General features: G+C 41.0%; 2 protein-coding genes across 3 annotated transcripts; one reads left to right on the top strand and one right to left on the bottom strand.

Moving 5' to 3' along the window:
- The first annotated feature begins 609 nt into the window (after positions 1–609).
- On the top strand, positions 610–3,452 carry LOC115686894 (putative Myb family transcription factor At1g14600). The gene is made up of 5 exons (XM_030612309.2): positions 610–749; positions 854–930; positions 1,145–1,184; positions 1,583–1,881; positions 3,049–3,452. Exons 1-5 carry the CDS (start codon positions 641–643, stop codon positions 3,340–3,342), a joined length of 819 nt encoding a protein of 272 aa, XP_030468169.1. The 5' UTR covers positions 610–640; the 3' UTR covers positions 3,343–3,452.
- A 620-nt stretch (positions 3,453–4,072) lies between these two features.
- LOC115668391 (uncharacterized) lies at positions 4,073–7,269 on the bottom strand. 2 transcript variants are annotated; one of them, XM_056308873.1, is made up of 7 exons: positions 7,002–7,269; positions 6,850–6,896; positions 6,424–6,583; positions 6,138–6,339; positions 5,045–5,174; positions 4,596–4,772; positions 4,073–4,528 (listed from the first exon to the last, which is right to left on the bottom strand). In XM_056308873.1, exons 1-7 carry the CDS (start codon positions 7,219–7,221, stop codon positions 4,376–4,378), a joined length of 1,089 nt encoding a protein of 362 aa, XP_056164848.1. In that variant the 5' UTR covers positions 7,222–7,269; the 3' UTR covers positions 4,073–4,375. The 2 variants fall into 2 exon arrangements, with proteins under 2 accessions (XP_056164848.1, XP_056164849.1); XM_056308874.1 differs by having other exon boundaries at positions 6,138–6,333.
- Positions 7,270–21,433: the final 14,164 nt, after the last annotated feature.

The following is a 21,433-nucleotide window of genomic DNA, read 5'->3' as shown; positions in this document are numbered from 1 at the left end:
CTTTGGTAAACGAAAAAGATGAAGAAAGAAAGAGAAAAATTTACCAACCTAATATATAAAGGGCTTTCGGTATTTTGACGACTTTGGCACTCCACAGAGAGAGAGAGAGAGAGGGTAAAGGTCAAAGCGGAGCAGGTGCAGCTATCAGTGTGTGTTTACAGATTGGGCAATGATGGCAATACTCTCTATCTTAGCCCCTTTTATAATAGTCTCTTCTCATGAATGCAATAACTTTTGACCTTTCGCAGATGCAACAGCGGATCAGAATCAGAGATTTTATATCTTCCATTATAAGAGTCTCTCTCTCTCACACACACAGACGCACAAGTTCAGGTATGACCTTTTTCTTTACCAGCCAGTGAATTATTGCTTTTGAAACGCACCCAACGACAGAGTTTCAAAACAAGTACACACATCCTAAGTCCAACTCTCTCTCTGCATCTCTTGTGGATCCATCCGTAGAAGCAAAGAAAAGCAAGCTTCAAGTGGAGTGCCATATGTTATAACTCCACATTCATGTAACAAGGTGAGTGTGTCAAGTTTGTGGGTGTTTATAAGAGAGGTACCTCCTTTGGGAGATGACGACACTAATATAAAGACAGAATATCGCAGCAAAGAGACAGGTTGATTATAGCCACTGATGGGGGGAGTGAGGCAGTACACAAGATCAAAGGTGCCACGGCTGAGATGGACTCCGGAGCTTCACCACTGCTTTATGCACGCTGTCCACCTTCTCGGTGGTCATCACAGTTACTTATTACTTAACTATCCTCTCTTCTTTATGATATTGATAATTTGTTTTTACTTTTAATGCTTGTATGATTTGTGATTCCCATCTTTATATGCATCTCAGAGGCCACACCCAAGATGGTTCTTCAGCTCATGGACGTGAGGGGACTGACCATTTCCCATGTCAAGAGCCATCTCCAGGTCAATAGGTTTTGTTAGCTTTCCAGGATTTCTTAGTGATGATTTGGACAAAATCTTTGCGAAGTGTTTGAATAAATTGGACAACTTTTGATGCTACTTGATCTTCTTACTAATTCAGAGTCATGTACTCAGAATTCTTCCCAACACTTTAAAATACATTCTTAGTAGACTTCTTACTAAGTATCTCTATTTCTCCGATCTCTGTCTCCCGCAGATGTACAGGAGCATGAGAAATGATTTGGGCAGACAACAAGGTAACTTAGCTACAACAACAAGCCCCCAGGGCGTGTCTTGGTGTTGATTTCAAAGTTTCAAATGTTGTATAGGGCATGCCCTAACTAATGGCAGATTTTCTACTTCAGTGATGGTGTTGCATTTGAACATCTCTTAGTGGCCTCCTGTCGTCACTTCATCTATTGACTTCTGCCAAAAACAAAAGTTGCATACAAAATTTCATAAGTTAGAGCTAATCACCAAGCGGCCAGATAGGGCAACAGTCCCTGCCAGCCCTCCTCTCGGTTGTAGGTCACATAGAATTTTGGATACGGATACTCATAAATACCTTTGTATGTATGCCTAGAATTACAGACATCTCTTTTTGAATCTTTTTATATATTGACCTGTGTAAACACCATATTTCGTGCGGTTACAGGTAGAAGTCACAGCAGTGCTGGACAAAAAAGACCATCTTTTTCAGATGATGAACCTGATGGGTGCATATTAGTCGAACACCCCGAACCCAGTGACAGAAACATACTTCACACATCCTCGAAACCCAATAAAGAAGACTCATCTAAATCAGATTATCAGTCGTTCATGCACTGCGTCTGTGATTCACTCCGGTGTAGAGTGGAGACGACGACGGCAAGTTTGATGGAAACTTCATGCACTGATCTGCAGATGATGATCAAGCCTGAGTACTATGCAGTGGCAGAATCTGATTTTCTCCAGGTACGCAGACAAAGGTCCTCCTGCCTAGACTTATGCTTGTATATCAAGGTTTGGTGTGGTATTGATTTTGGCTTTCTACTTTTCTTTTCCTTTTATTCGTGGTTTTGAAATTATATGTAATGTTAAATATGTCGATCTTGGAATCATAATACTAGGAAAAGAGCGCACATATTACGCATGAAGAGAAATAGTGAACAATTAAATTAATCATAACAGTTATATGTAAACATTTTGATCCAATTTTTTTAATATAATTAATCGCAATTTCTGGTAAAAAGGAGAGATGGGTGATTTATGAAATACTTGAGAATAATTTAGAATTCAAATTTAGAGGCAAGAGATTCATTGATTACATGCCAAAAATCTTGGGTTTTCGTGGAAATTTTTTGGCAAAATTTTGAGGTTGAGGTGGCCTTTGGGTTTGCTTAATTAACAGTATGGACAAATAATAGAATTCAAAGTCATAACAAGTTTCTAAATTTTTAGGCTAGACAGTTTTTCAGTTTTGGGTAGAAATTGGAAAAGTGCATGCTAATTTGGCTCTAACCACTTAATATTTGTCGGGTTTACGAGGAGTTGGCTCCTTATCTAGATCAATAATTTATCAAGAAACAGTGAAATCACATTCAGCCTTGTTAAAAATGTTAACGAACAAAATTGGCTTGGTCTCATTGAAAATATTAATAGGTTAACCTTAATGACTTAAAAATGTTAAATTCCGACTGTATATATACTTTAAGTTCATGTAAAAGATATTAAATAAACTCATCTTAACGCAATTGCGAAGGGTTGATATTGCACATAATTTGAATGAGGTCGAATGCGCATTTGACGGCCTCTCAAATGTTTCTTGCTTGGTATGTTAGAATAAGTTTAGTCATGTTACATCTTTTCTAACTACTATGGTTGTGGGATTTCTTCCATAATTGCAGTTAATTTCCATGAGTAGCTTAATTAAAAGGCCAATGTATAATTCCAACTCAATACTCCCTGATTTCAAATTCAATGTTTTAATAATAGCTGTGAGATTGTTCGCACCTGTGCATTGGCATGTATATGAGGGTGGATCACAGTGTTCTTTTCCCATCAAACATATGCAAAATCGCTTTGTTTTATATTTTTGCATTGTCCCCATCGATTAATTCGACATTCATCTTATTCAAACAGATAGCAAAAGCAGAAGAAGTTCAAGAGCACGTGCCGCGAAAGAAGACGAAACGAACCGGCGTGAGAAGTGAAGTCGGAGAACTCAAGGACATCGACGGCTGTGGCTGCGAGTTGTCATTGTCGCTGTCACTTCCGACGAATATTCAACCTTTCTTGCAGGGAAGTAACGCGTCCTCAGAAAGCGGGATCAGCGAAGCAATATCATCAACCTCGTCCCCAAAACTCTCCTCATTCTCATCCTATGAAGAGCCTTGTGTCAACTTAGATCTATCCATTGCTCTTTGCGGCGCATAATTCATCTGATCATGTTTTCTTCCTTCAATTCTTGCTGTGTTTAGTTCCTTCCCTGAAGCATTTGTTCTGTAGGTACTAACTTGTTGGCTTCCAAAGAGTTCGATTTTGAATAGATTTTCTTGTCCCCAGAAGAGCAACATCGTCACCGTGTTAATGGGCTCATCACAGTCGCCCTAGTTTATGTTTTCGCGCTAGGGGAAGTAAGCGTTGTTTGTCAATACACTGAGTTCCAAATCCTGTGCGCACCTCTGGTTACCTGTTTATTCATGTTGCAGAATATAATATGCTCGACTCGGCGATTCATGTTGCAGAATACTAATATGCTTGACCTGGTGATTCATGTTGTACATGAATGAGCAAGGGCCGGTTATAATCAGCCTTGAGGTAGCAATCCTTCCCCCCAAAGTCTCACAGGACAAAGGGCACACGTCTTCAACAATGAATGTCAGAACTATTGTCTGATCAGGGAGTTTTTAAAATGAGGATATCAGATGATCCTTCTAAGTAATTTTGACGATTGCTACCATCAATGATTCACTATGAAATGCACTCTTGTTCAGGGAAAATTTTGAAAGAATAATTACAAAATCATAGTAGAGTTACATATCCGACACCAACACTACATTTAACAAATTGTTCATGGAGAGCTATCTTTCAACTCTAGAGGAGAAAAAGGAAATTAGATATATTGTAGTCTCGGTCAAACATGAGAGAGCCAAGACAGTAAAAGATGCAAAGAAAGATCAATATTTCTCCCCAAATCCTAATATGTTTCTAAAGGATCAAGAAATTTTTATTGTCTTCTACTCCTTACGGAGGCCGAGCTTTAGACTGAAACAAGTTACACTGGAACTTTTCGTTGATGTGACTATATCAACCTGTTGTGTCTGCTGAAAGCCGACTCGCACGAATGTATTGCAGTTGGATTCTGTTGTTTCATCTTTTCATGGTTCTTTGGAATCCAAGGCCATAATCACGAGCATCTTCCATTGAAAGATTGCACAGCCGTGAGTTGCTGCTATAGTCCGCCAACTTACTTATTCTTTGACTTAGCCTGAGGAGCCAAAGCCTTGACACACAGCCGTGGCTTTGTAGTGACCAGTTTTTGTGGAAGAACTGATACCGCAGCCACCAATGACCCACTCGGAACAGCCGAAAGCGGTAGCAGCTCAACCAGAACAGAAATCTGCAATAAAAGATGTCAGATAAACATGAGAGAGAGAGAGAGAGAGAGAGAGAGGAGGGAGCTCTACCTCGGGGTTTTTTAGATCTACAACTGAATCTGATATAGCATCCTTAACTGCTGCAGCTACGACTTCAAAGCATTTGTGGCAGTCCAACAAAGGTAGTAGATCAGAACCATTGGATTTATCATTTGAATTCTTCAGCTCCATCTCTTCAAGTCCTCTTCTATTAAATCCAACTGCAAACTAGGGGCCAATGGAAGAGTTGTTCAATTTGTGAGCAGACAGATTCACAAGATTGGACCAATTTAAAAGGATCCATAACGAGATTGTAACAGCACTGATTCGATTGAAGGGAGAGGAGAAGACTTCGTGCAACAGGGTAAGATGCAACAGTTGAAAAAGATTAAGAAATGAAATCCCCAAAGTGTCAAACTTAAAAAGAACACAGAAGGGGGAAGGGACTAAAGCGATAAATAGATAACTTGATCTTCTTATGATACAGATAGAACATGTACCTTTATAGGTAATGCAAGTCTGCTTGGCTTATCCTTTATAAACTTGAGAACAAGCTTTTGAACAACAGTCCTTAGGTCTGGCTCATTCAAACTGCATGTAGCTTGGATAGGAAAAATTCGATGACACCAACTGCACCAGAAAAACTGACTTCTTTAATTGGCATTTGAACAAATAAATCCTAAAATGTAGTTTGAACCAAAAGTGAAATAAAATAAAGTCAGAGTTCAGTGAGAAAACATTCAGCAAAGTTCAAAATAATAACTTTTTGGAGAGATCCCTTCAAGCTAAAATTCTTACAATTTGCAAAACAGTGGTCAGTTTAATCAAATGCTAGCAATGAATACATAAGAAGAAATGTTCGCAAACTACAAGTTTCCGGGAATGGGGAAACTTTTGGTGCATTTTCCACAGCCAAAGATCCACGAAAAACCTTCCCTTTTTTTTCTTTTTTTTGGGACAAAAATATCAGCAAAGATGTCTCCTTCAAGAACAATGCTTTCATTATTGTCCTTCCACACCAGCCAAAAACACATTTGCCGTATTTCAAGTTATTTGCAATGCATGCTCAACTGCAATTGTAGGGTGCACTAATGGGCTACTAGATGGCCTTTAATAAATGAAAATTATAGTTTAATAGACAAATATTACAATAAATTTTGAGGCAACTTTAAATGCTACATATATAAATATGGGCATTTATTGTTGACAAAGTCACCAAAATATCTAAAGTAATCAAAAGCAAATCAGCCAAACCAAACACTCACATGACTTCTCCTGTCATAAGTAGCATAAATAAGCAGCAATCCTATTATACTACAGTGGGCAGAGTTTAAGCTGATCAAGTAAAACAGATATGCCTCATTGAGGCTTAGTTGCACATCTATTTTTTCTTTCCTTTAACTTTCCACTTAGAGGACTCATCCATCAATGCCAAGTTTCTCTGTCACGTACGGTGCAAGAAAGTCTATGCATCTGTAATGACTCCTAGCACATTGCACAATCCTAAAGTAACAAGCCAGGGTAGGAAATTGATCATATCAACTAGGGAGCCATTTCAGTGTCTAATGTCAAGGAAGGAAAAGAAAAACTCACTTTGGGGAACTCGAATCTCCAGATCCCAGGGAATCAATAATATCAGACACAATTTGAATGGTGTCGGCTGAATCGTCATGGGGGAATGTAAAGAGAAGCAAACCACTCCCTGTCAACTTGACTAATGAAAGAGCTGAAGATTTATTTGCACTGATGTCTCCCTGCGTTTGAGAAGACACATCTTCTGAAAGCTTACCTGCCAGTTGAATAGCGAAGTTGGAGGCAGTTAGACTACGTTTTACAGATATCTAAGTACGTAGTGATTGGGTTTTGACCAGAAGAGTACCATCCTCGTTACAATGCTGATCGGTTAAATGCCCACGCTCAGCACCATTGGCACCTTCCTGATCCAATTCCTCAGGACAGACTTTCCTTCTCTTAGCAGTTAACTTCGCATCGGCCAACTCCAGGTCATTACTACCGCTAGCAGCCAATGTCCCACAATACTGCAAAAGCATTCACTACAATGCTAAGGAGGATGAAATTTCACTATCCTATATAGGAAAAGGAAGACCCATTTCATTGAGCTACTTCAAATCACTTCCACATGAACCAGTCAATGCAATTACACGTACTCAAGGGAGACCCAGTTCTTCACTTCTAAGCTCCAAGCATAAATGAACCATACTCAAAACACATTATGTAGAATTAATCAGTAGCATCTCGTTCAGTAACGCTTAAAAGGGCTCAACTTTAAGAAGGCAATCAAAACCTTTTCGAGGAGGCGCATGGCTTCTTTGGTGGCGCTCTTCTCCCTCCCTGATGAAAGGAAGAGAAATGGGAAGGAAAAAAGACAAAGACCCATCAACCCAAGTTCCGATCATCGAATCGACGGCTAAAGAAGGCGAAGGAGAGATGGTACACTGATGGTGCAGGTGACGAGGAAGCCGGAGTGGGAGCGGCGAAGGAGGGAAGAGGGGGCGTTGTAGTCGAAGCGAGGGATGCTGATGACGGCCGAGTGCTGCTCCCACGGCGTCATCGCCGTCGTCTCCTTCGTCGCCGTCGTCGCTTCTTCATCGGTGTCGCCTTTCCCTTCTCCTCCTTCTTCTATTTCGCTTTTCTGTCTGCTCCGAGTCTGTTCCATCGCCGACTTCAATCTCCCCGTCTCTGCCCTAACAAAATGGTGAAACTCCGGCGGTTTTTCATTTTCAGTTGGAGTTCGACCCGACCCGTTTACCCAAATGATTTCCAAACTTCCTTTTCAAGAAAAGGTTGCATTATACTTTTTTTCTATAAGAGGGCAAGATTTCTAATGCGATTATTTAGTCTTCATATATTTACTGTTTCGTGGAAAACAGTAGGGAGGAGCTGAAATTGACCAGAAAGAGGACTGATCTTACTAACCCGTTGCTGATCGACTCTCCACTGAAATTCTCGATATGTATTAATGGCAAGCAGCACGCAGCAGCTCAACTCTTGCGATTTTCGACCCAAAAAAAAAAAATTCTTTGCAAAAGACGCCTAGTTTTCATGTTTCTATCTTTTTAGATATAATGGATAACTGTCTAAAAAATTATAAACTTATTGTACAGCGGTCAATTTAGTTTTGAACTTTTCAATTTGGACAATTTAGCTTTAGTATTAGGGTTAATACCACGAAAAACCCTAAACTGGTACACTTATGACACATTTACCCTAAACTATTTTTTTGACCATAAAAAACCCCAAACTGGTACACCTGTGACAATTTTACCCGAACATACTTATAAAAACACAGTCACATGTGTGACAATTTTACCCCAACTAATTTTTAATATTATTTTTATGTTTTTTAATTTTTTGAATTTTTCTTTTTTCTTTTCTTTTTTTTCTTCACTTCAACCTCGGCGCAGGTCCGGTCCGGCGACCGCTGCAGCGGAAGCCGACGAGGGCCGCCCTCGGCGGCCGGCGAGGGCCGCCCTCGCTCGACTCGGCAAGGGCGACCCTCGCTCGACTCGGCAAGGGCGGCCCTCGCCAGGCTCGAGCGAGGGCCGTCCTCGCCAACGTCGGCGAGGGCCGCCCTCGCCAGCCGCGAGGGCGGCCCTCGCCCTTACAGGGTGGGTGAGGACGGCCCTCGCCGAGCCGGCGAGGGCGGCCCCCGCACGCAAGCGAGGCGGTCCTCGCCGGATCCGCGAGGACGGCCCTCGCTCGCGCAGGCGAGGCGGCCCTCGCCGTCTTGGTGAGGGTCACCCTCGCCGGATCACAGCGAGGACGGCCCTCGCCGAAGCCGAAGGGTGGCCCTCGCCGGCTTCCGCCTCTGGCCGGTCGCCGGACCGGCGACCGGCCAGAGGTTGAAGATAAAGAAAAATAAAATAAAAGGAAAAAAATAAATAAAAATTCGAAAAAAAATAAAAAATAATATTAAAATTTTAATTCAGGGTAAAATTGTCACATTTGTACCAGTTTGGGGTTTTTTGTGGTAAGTTCGAGGTAAAATTGTCACGATGTACTGGGTTTGGGGTTTTTATGGTCAAAAAATAATTCGGAGTAAAATTGTCACGGTGTACGGTTTGGGGTTTTTATGGTCAAAAAAATAGTTTGGGGTAAATGTGTCACAAGTGTACCAGTTTAGGGTTTTTCGTGGTATTAACCCTTAGTATTATTGTGCCATTTAGCCCTTTCTTTTATACAGAGTAATCTTCATATAATTTGCTCACTATAGAGTGAAGTTGTTGATGAAATAAAGCTGCGTTTTATGCGTACGGTCTTTTTTTCCCCTTCCATTTCGCCTATGTTACACGTTTGTCGTTATTGTAGGAGAATTTGTTGCGCGAATTTGGGGTTTATGTTGCCATGCTGACGAACCAAATCAAATTCATTAACGAGCATTTTCATAATGCTTGCTTGTCTTATGGGTTATTCTAGTTCTTTCTACTTACCGTTTAGGCAGATTTAAGGGAAAATCTGCAGCAATTGTAGGCATATCACCTCACAATCCTGGCAGAGGACACGAGGTTGATCGGCCTTTGAAAGTTTGAGTCCAGCAAGGGAAAAATTTGTTTGATGATTCCGGTATGAGTCCAATGTGTGTGAAGAATTGAGATTTACTGAGCTCGCATGTCCCCGATCCACAGAAGAATATCTCCTAAAAGAGTGTGAATGTGAGAACAGAGTAAAGCAAATTGACCCCAAACAAATGTCATTTTCACAATTATTTGAAGGATCCAAAAATAATTTCTGCAAAAGAATGGTGGAGTTCCAATTCACAAAAACAAATATAAGCACAATCGGACAGGGACTTTTGGTCTTGCGTTTACCTTGCACCTTGGTCTTGGATTATTCCATGAATGCTGTTAACTTTAGATCTTGCACCTTTGGTCTTGGACTACTGATCTTGACAGACTCTCGCATGGACCATTCGCTGTTAACTTTAGATCTTGCACCTTTGGTCTTCCACACTACTGAAGGTGCAAGATCTAAAGTTGACAGCATCGGGAGTCCAAGACCAAAGGTGCAAGATCTAAAGTTAATATCATTCATGGAATAGTCCATGCGAGAATCTTTCAACATCAGTAGTCCAAGACCAAACGTGCAAGATCTAAAGTTAAACAGCATTCACGGAATACTCAGAGACCAAAGGTGCAAGATCTAAAGTTAACAGCATTTGGGAGAGTCTGTCAACATCAGTCCAAATTTGGGAGTCTGTCAGCATCAATCCAAGACCAAGGTGCGAGAGTGTGCTAACATCAATCCATCGAAGATAGACTCGTTATAAATTGACTTTGCTCCCTTTCTCCACAATCGCTCTGCAGTTGCTCCTCGTCCTCTTCCTCTTTCTCAGCATTCACTCTCCTGTTGCTCCTCGTCCTCTTCTGCTTTCTTGACATTTGTACATATCCAAAAATGCCTATTCTTGGTCACGATCAACTGAGGAACACGTCTGCCATACTTACCTTCATCATTCCGGCTCTGCTCAACTTCATTACTATGAAGTACCAAGGAAGGCCCGATTCTCCATTCGAAACCCACCCCGGCACCATGTTCTTCTCCATCTCTGCTCTCCTTCTCTATTGCTTCTTGTCCCTTCCACTTGTCGCTCATCTACCGGCCTTTAATACTGCTTGCGGTGCCCGTATCTTTCGCTTCCTCATGATCCTTTCATTTTCCCTCTCCATTGCTTTGCCTACGACGTTGTTGTTCCCAGGCCTCTCCTTCTTCCTCCTCTATTTGCCGTTATTGATGCTGCTCTCTCTACAACTTACTTGTGTGGTCTTGCTCAAAAACTCATCAATCTGGTAAGGGACAAGATTCTTGTATTCCTCAATTTGTTCACCCGCCGACTATGCCGAGGAAGAGCGCTCCCGCTTCTGCCACGTGGGGTTGCTGATACCCATTTCATATTAGAACTGTAGTACCTGCCAAAGTTCAGCGAGTCATCCTTAGAAGCACAAGAAGAAATAAAGGAAATAGTTGTAGGCAGGGGGAAAGGTACAAGTAATGCTACCTGTACGAGATGTTTACTTATGTCTTGTATGTTTAAAAAGTCAATGTGACAATAAACAGGAGATTTTATTTGTGTCGAAGTATCGCACGTTCGATTTGAGTTTAAGGTTTCAAAATCGAATCTCTCCTAAACAGAGAATGCAATCGCTGATGGTGTTGAATGCATTAGTGTTTGTTCTATCCGTAATTGATTGGAGGAAACGAAGAAGATAAAAGCCAAATGTTGGCTGATTGAAGAAATTCCAAGTAAATAAAAACTGATCAATCAAGGAGTAAACCTTTTTACACGAAGCTACTCATAGTTGATAATTGTATGAGATAGAAGAATCAGTCCTTACAGACGGAGATATTAGATGAATCAATAAGCTTAAAAAGTCACTTTCATGTTTTTTCCATGTGAAAACTTAAAAACCCTAATTTGATTATGAAATCCCTTAAAAAAAGCACATCATTTTGAGTGTCCGTGCATTATGTACCTCAACTTTGGACATGACACTTATTGTTGACAACTTAATAGTGCCTTGTGAATTGAAACCCAAATTGATGTCTATTATGTCCAACGGGCCAAGATTGTGTTATAAGGCCCTAATTTTTCTACAAGCGAAAGGTTATACTTTTGGGTAGGTATGTAATGCCATTTTATGCTCCATTTGATATAGCCTAAGTCGCAAATGATTGATTCATGAACGATTGTTCAATCACTTATATGGAGAAATAGGCATTTAGTACCATAGAAAATGAAGCAATTATGCGATTTATTGAACACATGAATGCATGTACGAGGACAATTGTAAAATGAATGGTAATGCCACCTTTTTAATGGGTAGAGAATTAATTTATGTTTCTAATCTTTTGTCTGTTTATTTCATTATGGCCCCCCCACTGGCAAAATGGTCGAGGCTCCGATCCTGGATATGAACCCCAGTCAAAGATAATCACGACCAATTTATTTGTGGAACCCTAATTTAATTTGGCGTAGGAAAACTTTGAAAAAGAAAATGTTGTTTTGGGTGTTTTGCAAGGACGATATGCGTTGGCTTTGGGTGCCATGTTTGTTGACAAGAAAGCCACGGAAACGATGCTTGTTAATGAAGAACCTAAGAAATGTCAATTTTGTTCCACGCTGTTGGGGGAGAAAGGTCAACAATTTATTGCTTAAACCAGTTCGAGATTTGACCAAAAAAAAAAAACCAGTTCGAGATCAATAACTTCTCCAAAAACTCAACAACTAACATCAAATTAACTCAAGTGACAACCAGTCACCATATTACAACAATATCAACCACAAGTCAATAAATATAGTGCTGAAAAAATTAAAGCAGGGCAGAAAAAACAGCTGTGAATATTACCTTGGAATATCCAAGGTAGGAAAAATCACGAGACGCTCAAAAACTTTCACTAATTACCAAGATTGATCGCTTTGAAAGTCCAACCGACTCACGTTGAACTAGTGTGGAAGTGGGATTCCGATATATACTTGTTGGAGAGTGACGCCTCGTGCGACCTTTTTTCCACCTTAGATTGCAATTGTGATGTCAAAAGCCGATGACGTTATTCACACTCAACACTTGCGTCTCTTTGGCGTTGCGATGTTCATAATTGGCCTGGGGGACTTGTAAGCGATCATCGCTTTCAACGCGAGTCTTTTGGACTTACATTTGACAGACTTTATAAAATCACTTGCTCCCTTACCCAACAATTGCTCTGCTATTGCACCTCTTTCTCAACATTCACTCTGCTGCTGCTCCTCGTCCTCTTTCTCTTTCTCCAAATATATACAAATTCAAAAATGCCTATTATTGATCATGATCAGTGGAGAAACATGCATGCCATACTTACTTTCATCATTCCAGCTCTGCTCAACTTCGTTACGGTGAAGTATCAAGGGAGTTCCAATTCTCCATTTGAAACCCACCCCGTCACCATGTTCTTCTCCATCTTCGCTCTCCTTCTCTATTCCTCCTTATCCCTTCCACTTGTTGCTCATCTACCAGGCTTTACTACTGCTTGAGGTGCCCATATCTTTTGTCTTATCACTATCCTTTCCTTTTTCCTCTTCATTGCTATGCCTACGTCGTTGTTGCTGCCGGACTTCTCCTTCTTTCTCCTCTATTTGCCGTTGCTGATACTGCTCTTTGCAGCTCACTTATGCGGCCTCGTTCAGAAACTCATTCATCTGGTAAAGCAAAAGATTCTAGTATTTGGTTTCGTCCACTTGTTCCGCTGCCAAATCCTTAAAGGAAGAGTGCCCCTGAGTCTGCCATGTATGGTTGCTGATACGCATTTCATGTTAGAATTGTAGTACCTGGTAAAGTTCAACTGGTTGTTGTTAGTAGCCCAAGAAGAAACAAAGGAAACGGCAAGCAGGAGAAAACACATGAGTAATGTTACATGTTTAAGATGTTTACTTAGACTTGTATGCAAAGAAAGTCAATATGACAATAAATAAGAATTTTTTTATTTATGTCAAAATATTGTATACCGATTTGAGTTCAAGATTATCTCTCCTAATCAGAGAATGTGATCGCTGGTGGTATTAGAATGCATCAGAATTTGTGCTATCGGTGATTGATTGGGGGAAAAGAAGAAGATAAAAGCCAAATGTTGGCTGATTGAAAGGAATTCCAAGCAAATAAAAATTGATAGATCAAGGAGTAAAACTTTTCATACAAAGCTACTCATAGTTGATATTTGCATGAGATAGAAGAATCATTATCCATGGAAATATTAGATAAATCGATAAGCTTATTAGGCGACTTATTGGTTTTTCACACGTGAAAACTTAAGCCCCAATTTTCAATCCTTCAACCCCAAATCCCTTTATATCCGAGGCAAATTTCAAATGAAACCTCATTTTGATTTTCAAATACCTTAAAAATACGACGTTGTTTTGAGTGTTTGTGCATGATGTACCTCAACTTTGGATTCAACACTTGTTGTCAAGAAGACAACTTAAAGGATTGTGCTTTGTAGATTGATAAACAAATTGATGTATAGTATGTCCAACGGGCCAAAGATTTTGCTGGGAGGCCATTACTTGTCCATGAACGAAAGGATATACTTATTTTTGGGTAAGTACTTGGCCATTTTATGCTCGCTTTGATGTAACATTATAACCAAAGCACTTTTAAGGTCGAAATTGATTTGATTCATGAATAATTGTTTAGTCAACTGAGAAATACGTATTTAGTACCTAGAAAATGAAGCAATTACACGATGTTTTCAGCACATGAAAACACCGCACGGACAATTGTAAAATGAATAGTGATGTCACTCTTTGAATGAGTAGGGATTTGATTTATGTTTCTAATCTTTTCTCTGTTTATTTCATTATTGCCCCCAATAGCAAATGACCGAGGCTCCGATCCTAGATATGAAACTCCAGACAAAGACAATCAGGGCCAATTTGGCTTAGGAAAACCTTGTGAAAAAAATGTTGTTTTGGTTGACTCGCTATAAGAAAGACCTCATTCTTCGTGATCCTCCTCTTCTTCTTCTTCTCTCTTTCTCTCTTCAGACTTTCAGAGTCCTGCAATTGGCGTTGATTTTTTTGTATGCATTGCGTCGCTTCTTGGCTCCATTTCTCAGGCTTTCACTTTTAGCTGTGGCCATTGCCGAGCTATCTCTTTCTCTGCAGATGATTATCTTCGTTCGAATTGATTTCTCTTCACTCTTTTTTAAGGCATTCATCTGAGTTTACGATCCATCCGTGGCTGCTGAGAAATGACGGAACACGAAAGCAATGTGGGTGAATCTCATTGGACTTCCGAATTCATCTGTGTCTTCTTTCGATTCCTTGGCAGCATCCAAACAACCGCATTGAATTATTTCTTTCAATTGAAAATCGTATATACGTATGTGTGTAGTCAATGTGAGCCGCATTACCGGAGTTATTTTGCGATTTTCTGCATTACCGAACATGAAGGCACTGTCGAAACTCTTATCCGGTGTTTAAAGCCGGTTCGCCAATCATGAGTTGTGCCGCTTTTGAGCATACAGAGCCACAAGATAGACCAATTTGTGAGGATGCATAACCCGATTGTAACAGCTCTGATTCAATTGAAGGGAGAGGAAATGACTTCGTGCAACAGGGCATGAAGCAACTGTTGAAACAGAATTAGGGAATACAATCCCGACAGTGCCACACAAAAGGTAAAGACAGAAGGGGGAAGCGCCTGGAGGTATCAGTAGATAACTTGATCTTCTTCTGCTTGGGTTATCCTGTATAAACTTGAGAACAAGCTTTTTGAACAACAGTCCTTAGGTCTGGCTCGTTCAACCTGCATGTAGCTCGGATAGGAAAAATTCGATGACGCCAACTGCACCAGAAAAACCGACTCGCAATTTGCAAAACGGTGGTCAGATTAAATCAAATGCTAGCAAAGAATAAATAAGAAGTTAGTCTACAAGCTACAATTCCCAGAATGGAGAAAATTCAATGTGCATATTCCACAGCCAAAGATCTACTAAAAACCTACCCTTCTCTCTCTCTCTCTCTCTCTCTCTCTCTCTCTCTCTCTCTCTCTCTCTCTGTTTTTGGCGAAAAGGATCAGCAATGATGTCTCCTTCAAGAAAAATGTTTTTATCATCGTCCTTCCACGCTAGCCAGAATGCACATTCGCACTATTTGCAATGCATGGCTAACTCAAATTGTAGGGTGTGTGTGCTGGTGGGCTATTAGATGGCCTTCAATTTATAAATATAATATTTTAATAGTAAATTATGGGCATTTATGTGAAAAAAGTCACCAAAATATTGAAAGTAAAAATCAAAAGCATACTATGCAGCAGTCCCATTATACTGTAGAGGGCAGAGAAGAATTTTAAGCTGATCAAGTAACGCAGATATGCCTCATTGAGGCGTAGTTGCCCATCTGTTTTTTTCTTTCCTTTAACTTTTAATTGAGGGTACTCATCCATCAGTGCCAAAATGTTCTCTCACATGCGGTGCAAGAAGGTTTACGCATCAGTAGTGACTCCTAGCACATTACCTAATCCTAAAGTGACAAGCCAGGGTAGGAAATGCATGAAATCAATTAGGGAGACGTTTTAGTGTCTAATGTCAAGGGAGAAAGGAAAAACTCCCTTTGGGGAACTTGAATTTCCAGATCCCTGGGAATCGATAATATGAGACACAATTTGAATGGCGTCGGCTGAATACTCGTGGGGGAATGTAATGAGAAGCAAACCACTCCCTGTCAACTAATGAAAGAGCTGGAAAATGATTCGCACGCGCGTCTTCCTTTGTTTGGGAAGATACATCATCTGAAAGCTTACCTGCTTTCAGTTGAATAGCAAAGTTGGGGGCAGTTAGACTAAGTTTTGCAGACAACACGTAGTAATTGGGTTTAGACCAGAAGAGTACGATCCTCGTTCCGATACTCATTAGTTGAATGCCCACACTCGGCACCATCCTGATCCAATTCCTCAGGACATACTTTCCATCTCTTAGCAGTTAACTTTGCATCAGCCACCTCCAAGTTATTACTCCCACTGCAAAAGCATCCACCCCAATGCTAAGGACGATGAAATTGCACAATCCTAAGTAGAAAAAGGAAGACCCATTTGATTGAGCTATTTCAAATTACTTCCCCATGAACCAGTCAATGATGAGTGATATTATATCGATAGTTTACACATTTTGAGTGATATTATATCGATATTCCTACTATGACGTGGAGGGCGGATTTGGTTTAGGGGTACCGATTTGAGATATTTCGTGAGATGAAAATTAGTTTGAAGTAAATGTGTCACGAGACATTAATTTAAGATTTTCTATGAGCCAGAAATTAGTTCGGATATGTCATGTGGGTACCAGTTTGAAATTTTTAATGATATTATCCCTTTTAAGAAAAAATGTTTACATAAGAATATTTGAAACTGATATTAGTTTATCTATAGATAATTGTATTTATATTCATCTAAATCTCGTTCCTATTTTTTAGATGGATAAATGTCCAAGCTTTTGTGTTTCGTGTTTCTTTTTAATAAATCTAGTTAAATATGTAAATTAGGAAATTAAAATAAGAGAAAATTCCATTTTGGTACCTCAAGTGGAAGCGTTTTCTCAATTTGGTACCCAAAGTGGATACGGTGTCAAATAAGGACCAAAAATACCCAAAAAGTCTCAAATAAGGGTCTGGGTCGCCGGCCAGCCAAAATGCCTGCCGGCCAGCAAGAATGTTACTATTCTGGTACCGGAACAGTAACTTTTTTATTATTTTTTCCTTTTCTGTTTTTTTTTCTTTACCTTTTCCTTTTCTTTTTTTTTTCTTCTCTTCCTCCGCCAACCATAGCCGGGGTCGGCGGAGGTCGCCGGCGAGGCTCGAACTCGCCGGCGTCGGGCGTGGCCGGTCTCGCCGTTGCAGGGCGAGGTTGGCCTCGCCCAGCAACGGCGAGGTCGAGCCTCGCCAGATCTGGCGAGGGCTCGGCCTCGTCAGCCACTGGTGAGGATCAACCTCGCCGGCGTCGGGGAGGTCGGTCTCGCCCTTCAATGGCGAGACCGGCCTCGCCAACAACTGGCGAGGTTGGCCTTGCCCAGCAATGGCGAGGTCGAGCCTGGCCAGATCTGGCGAGGGCTCGACCTCGTTGGCCGCTGGCGAGGCTCGACCTCGTCAGCGTCGAGCGAGGTCGGTCTCTCCTGCAACGGCGAGGCCGGCCTCGCCCGACACCGGCGAGGTCGAGCCTCGCCAGCGACCGGCGGGGCCGAGGCCTCGCCAGATCTGGCCAAGCTCCACCTCGCCGGCAACTGGCGAGGCTGACCTCGCCCAACCCAGGCAAGGGCGGCCCTCGCCCGACGCCGGCAAGGGCGGCCCTCGCCCGACGCCGGCAAGGGCCGCCTTCGCCTAAGGCGGGCAACCTCCGCCGGCAGAGGAAGAGAAGAAAAAAAAAGAAAAGGAAAAGGAAAAAATAATAAAAAAGTTAATGTTCTGGTGCCGGAACAATAACATTCTTGCCAGCCGGCAGGCATTTTGGCCGCCCCGCGACCCAAGCCCTTATTTGAGACTTTTTGGGAATTTTGGGTCCTTATTTAAGACTGATTGGGCATTTCAGGCCCTTATTTGACATTGTATCCACTTTGGGTACCAAATTGAGAAAACGCTTTCATTTGGGGTACCAAAATAGAATTTTCCCTTTAAATAACAAGAATATCAACTTGATACTACTCTAAATAAGGTTTTACTTTAACTATTACAGATAAGCTAAGATATACTTATATAAAATTAACGTAATATTTATAAAGACCAAAAAGATAAAAATGTAATAATAAGATATCATTTTTTTGTTGATTTAAGAAATGAATCAACATGAAAAGATATTCAAAAATTTGGGCAATGATAGAATTAAGAAATTTTGTAAAGAGTACCGAAGAACTTATTTGACTCTACTATGGAAAGTTGAGGGACTAGATAGAAAAAAAATTGTAAGTCTATAAACTAGATTGAATCTTTAGGAATAGTCCAAGGACTATATTGAACAAATTAAAAGTTTAAGGATGGCATTGCACATATAGCCAAAGTTTATAGACTATTCTATCATTTTCACTTTTCCTTTTTTGATGCGGAGTTATCTTCATATAGTTTGCTTGATATATAGTGAGGTAGATGAAATAGAGCTACAATTATGCATACGGTCGTCCCCCCCCCCAATTTCTTCTATTTGTAAGTTTGTAATTACGGGAAAAATGTTAGAAAAGTCATAAACCTATTGCATTGGTGTTAATTTAGTCCGGCTGGGCAAGCTGCCCTCACTTGGGTGAAGGTTGCCATCGCCTGGCCATGCTAGGCAAGGCCGGCCCTCGCCCAGGCCATGGCAGCCTCGCCGAGCGTCGCCTTGGCATATCTGGCCTAGGTGAGGTCGACCCTTGCCTACGCGAGGGCTTGAGCCTCGTGTTGGGCTGGGCGAGGCTCGCCCTCGCCATATCTGGCGAGGGTTGATCCTTGCCAACCATGAGGAGGCCCGATCTCGCCAGATTCGACGAGGTCGTGCCTCGCCCAGCCTGTGCGAGGCCGCCCTCGCAGTCATCCGGCAAGGACTAGAGCCTCGCCGGCCATGGGTGAGGCCTGACCTCGCCAAATCCGGTGAGGTCGTGCCTCACCCAGCCACTGGTGAGGCTTGCCTTCGCCGTCGCGGGCGAGGGAGAGCCTCCGGCAATCAGTTGGAGGAAGAAGAAAGGGAAAAAAAATTTAAAAAAATCGGAAAATATTAAAATATTATTAAAAGTTGTTCACGTCATCGCCGACAGTACCACGTAGGCCGGCCAGCGTCCACATCAGCAATATCTGGCCAAAATTAGCGGGAAAGACTGAATTGGCACAAAGACAAAATGCTTATGACTGAATTGACACCAAAAAAACTTTTAGGACTAAATTGGCACCAATGCAAATGATTTAGGACTTTTCTGATACTTTTCCCTTGTAATTACGGTAGGACATTATGTTGGGCGAATTTGGGGTTTACTTGCTTAACTAGGTGCTCTATTAGAGTTTATTTCATGTTGCCATGCAGACGAAGGAAATCAAACTCATCATTGAGCATATGCTTGCTTGTCTCATGGGATGTTCTAGTTCTTTCTACTTTCCCATTTAGGCAGATTTAGCAGGGGAGAATCCGCTCCGAACAGACACAAGGTTTACCAGCCTTGGAGTCCAGCTGGGGAAAAATTCTTAAATGATTTGAATACATGTGAGTTTTCATTTTTATTGAAAACGAAAAATTCTTGAAGTTCGACCCGACCACCCGGTTCGTTTCCAAAAACGACTTGTCCGTCTTATCCAAATATATTGCATTCTTCCTTTAGGAAAGATTGGATTATCCTTTTTCTATAAACGCACAAGATTTGTAATTCAATTACTTAGTCTTTAGTTAACTCTTTTATAGAAAATACTAGGAATGAGCTAAAACTTGACAAGAAAGATGACTGATCTTGCTAATCTGTGCTGTTAAAATTCACACAGAGTTTCTTGATATCTATTACTAGCAAGTAATATGCAGCAACTCAACTCCCACGAAAGACACCTAATTTTCATGTTTCATCTTCTGCATATAGAGAACAATTATACTGACATTCCTACTGCAGGGGTGTTGAATTATTCTTATTTTCCATTTCGTCTTTGGTACAAGTTTGTCATTATAGTAGGAGAATATGTTGTGCGAATTTGGGGTTCGATTGCTTAACTAGGTGCTCTATTTTATGTTGCCATGCTGAGGAACGAAATCAAATTCATTACAGAGCATTTTCATTATGCATGCTTGTCTGAGGGGTTGTTCTAGTTCTTTCTACTTACCATCTAGGCATATTTGCAGCAATTGTGGGCATATCACCTCACAATCCAAGGAGGACGCGAGGTTGATCGACCTTTGAGTTCAGTAAGGGAAAAATTCTTTAATGATTCCGGTAGATGTAACTAAATTGAACATATATTAAAAGTTTATCGACCTTTGAGTTCAGTAAGGGAAAATTTCTTTAATGATTCCGGTACAACAATTTTGATAAATGTTCAATCTAGTCCCTAAATTATTACATCTCTAGATTCAATCAAGTCTCTGGATTATCTAGTCAAGGGACTAAATTGAACATATATCAAAATTTCAAGAGCCACATTACACATTAAGTTAAAGTTTAGGGACCACATTGAATAAATTAAAAGTTCAGAAATCACATTGCATATTTGGGCAAAGTTTCAAAAACTATTTGTGTCATTTCCCTTCTAGAATTGAGATACACCGGGCTCATATGTTCCTGATCCACGCAAGAATATCTCCTGAAAGATTGTGAATGAGAGAATGGAGTGAAGCAAATTCACCCAAACAAATGTCATTTTTACAGAAATTTGAAGGATCGAAAAATAATTTCTGCACAAGAATCGTGGAGAGTATCGATTCACAAAGACATATACACGCACAATTGGACAGGTACTCTTGGGTTTACAATATTGATGCACCAAGTCATTGAAGCACTTGACAGGACTCTTGGTGTGCACTTAAAAGTCCCTGTCAAAGAACTTTGAAACTCAATTCACAAAAGAAAATATAAGTCATTGAAGCACTTGACAGGGACTTCTGAGCCGGACAGGTTTTCAGGGACTTTTAAGGGAACTTACATTTTCTTTTGTGAATCGAGTTTCAAAGTTCTTTGACAGGGACTTCTAAGGGAACTTTTAAGTGTCCCTGTAGGGCCGAGAAGTCCCTGTCAAGTGCTTCAATGACTTTCATTTTCTTTTGTGAATCAAGTGCGTATACAATCTGTTCATGTATAAATTGACTGCACCTCAATCTCTTGCTCTTTCTCAACATTCGCTCTGCTGTTGCTCCTCATCCACTTCCTCTTTCTCCACATTTGTACAAATCCAAAAATGCCTAATCTTGGTCACCATCAATGGAGGAACATGTATGCCATACTTAACATCATCATTCCAGCTCTGCTCAACTTCATTACCGTGAAGTACCAAGGAAGACTCAATTCTCCATTTGAAACCCACCCCATCACCATGTTCTTCTCCATCTTTGCTCTCCTTCTCTATTGCTCCCTGTCCCTTCCACTTGTTGCTCATCTACCGGCCTTTAATACGGCTTGCGGTGCCCGCATCTTTCGCTTCCTCATGATCCTTTCGTTTTCCCTTTCCATTGCTTTGCCCACGTCGTTGTTGTTCTCAGGCCTCTATTTCTTCCTTCTCTATTTGCCATTGCTGATACTGCTCTCTACAGCTTATTTGTGCGTTCTCGTTCAGAAACTCATACATTTGGTAAGGCAAAAGATTCTAGTCTTCCTCATTTTGTTCGCCCGTCGACTATGCGAAGGGAGAGCCCCACCGCTTCTACCACGTTGAGTTGCTGATATGCATTTCGTGTCATAATTGTACTACCTACCAAAGT

Source organism: Syzygium oleosum, unplaced genomic scaffold (genome assembly GCF_021117445.2).
Source record: "Syzygium oleosum isolate NSW1041296 unplaced genomic scaffold, Sole_v2.1 Sole_v2.02, whole genome shotgun sequence".
In the NCBI taxonomy this organism is placed as follows: domain Eukaryota; kingdom Viridiplantae; phylum Streptophyta; class Magnoliopsida; order Myrtales; family Myrtaceae; genus Syzygium; species Syzygium oleosum.
The sequence above is the reverse complement of the archived record's forward strand: the minus strand, read 5'-3'. Positions and strand labels throughout refer to the sequence as shown.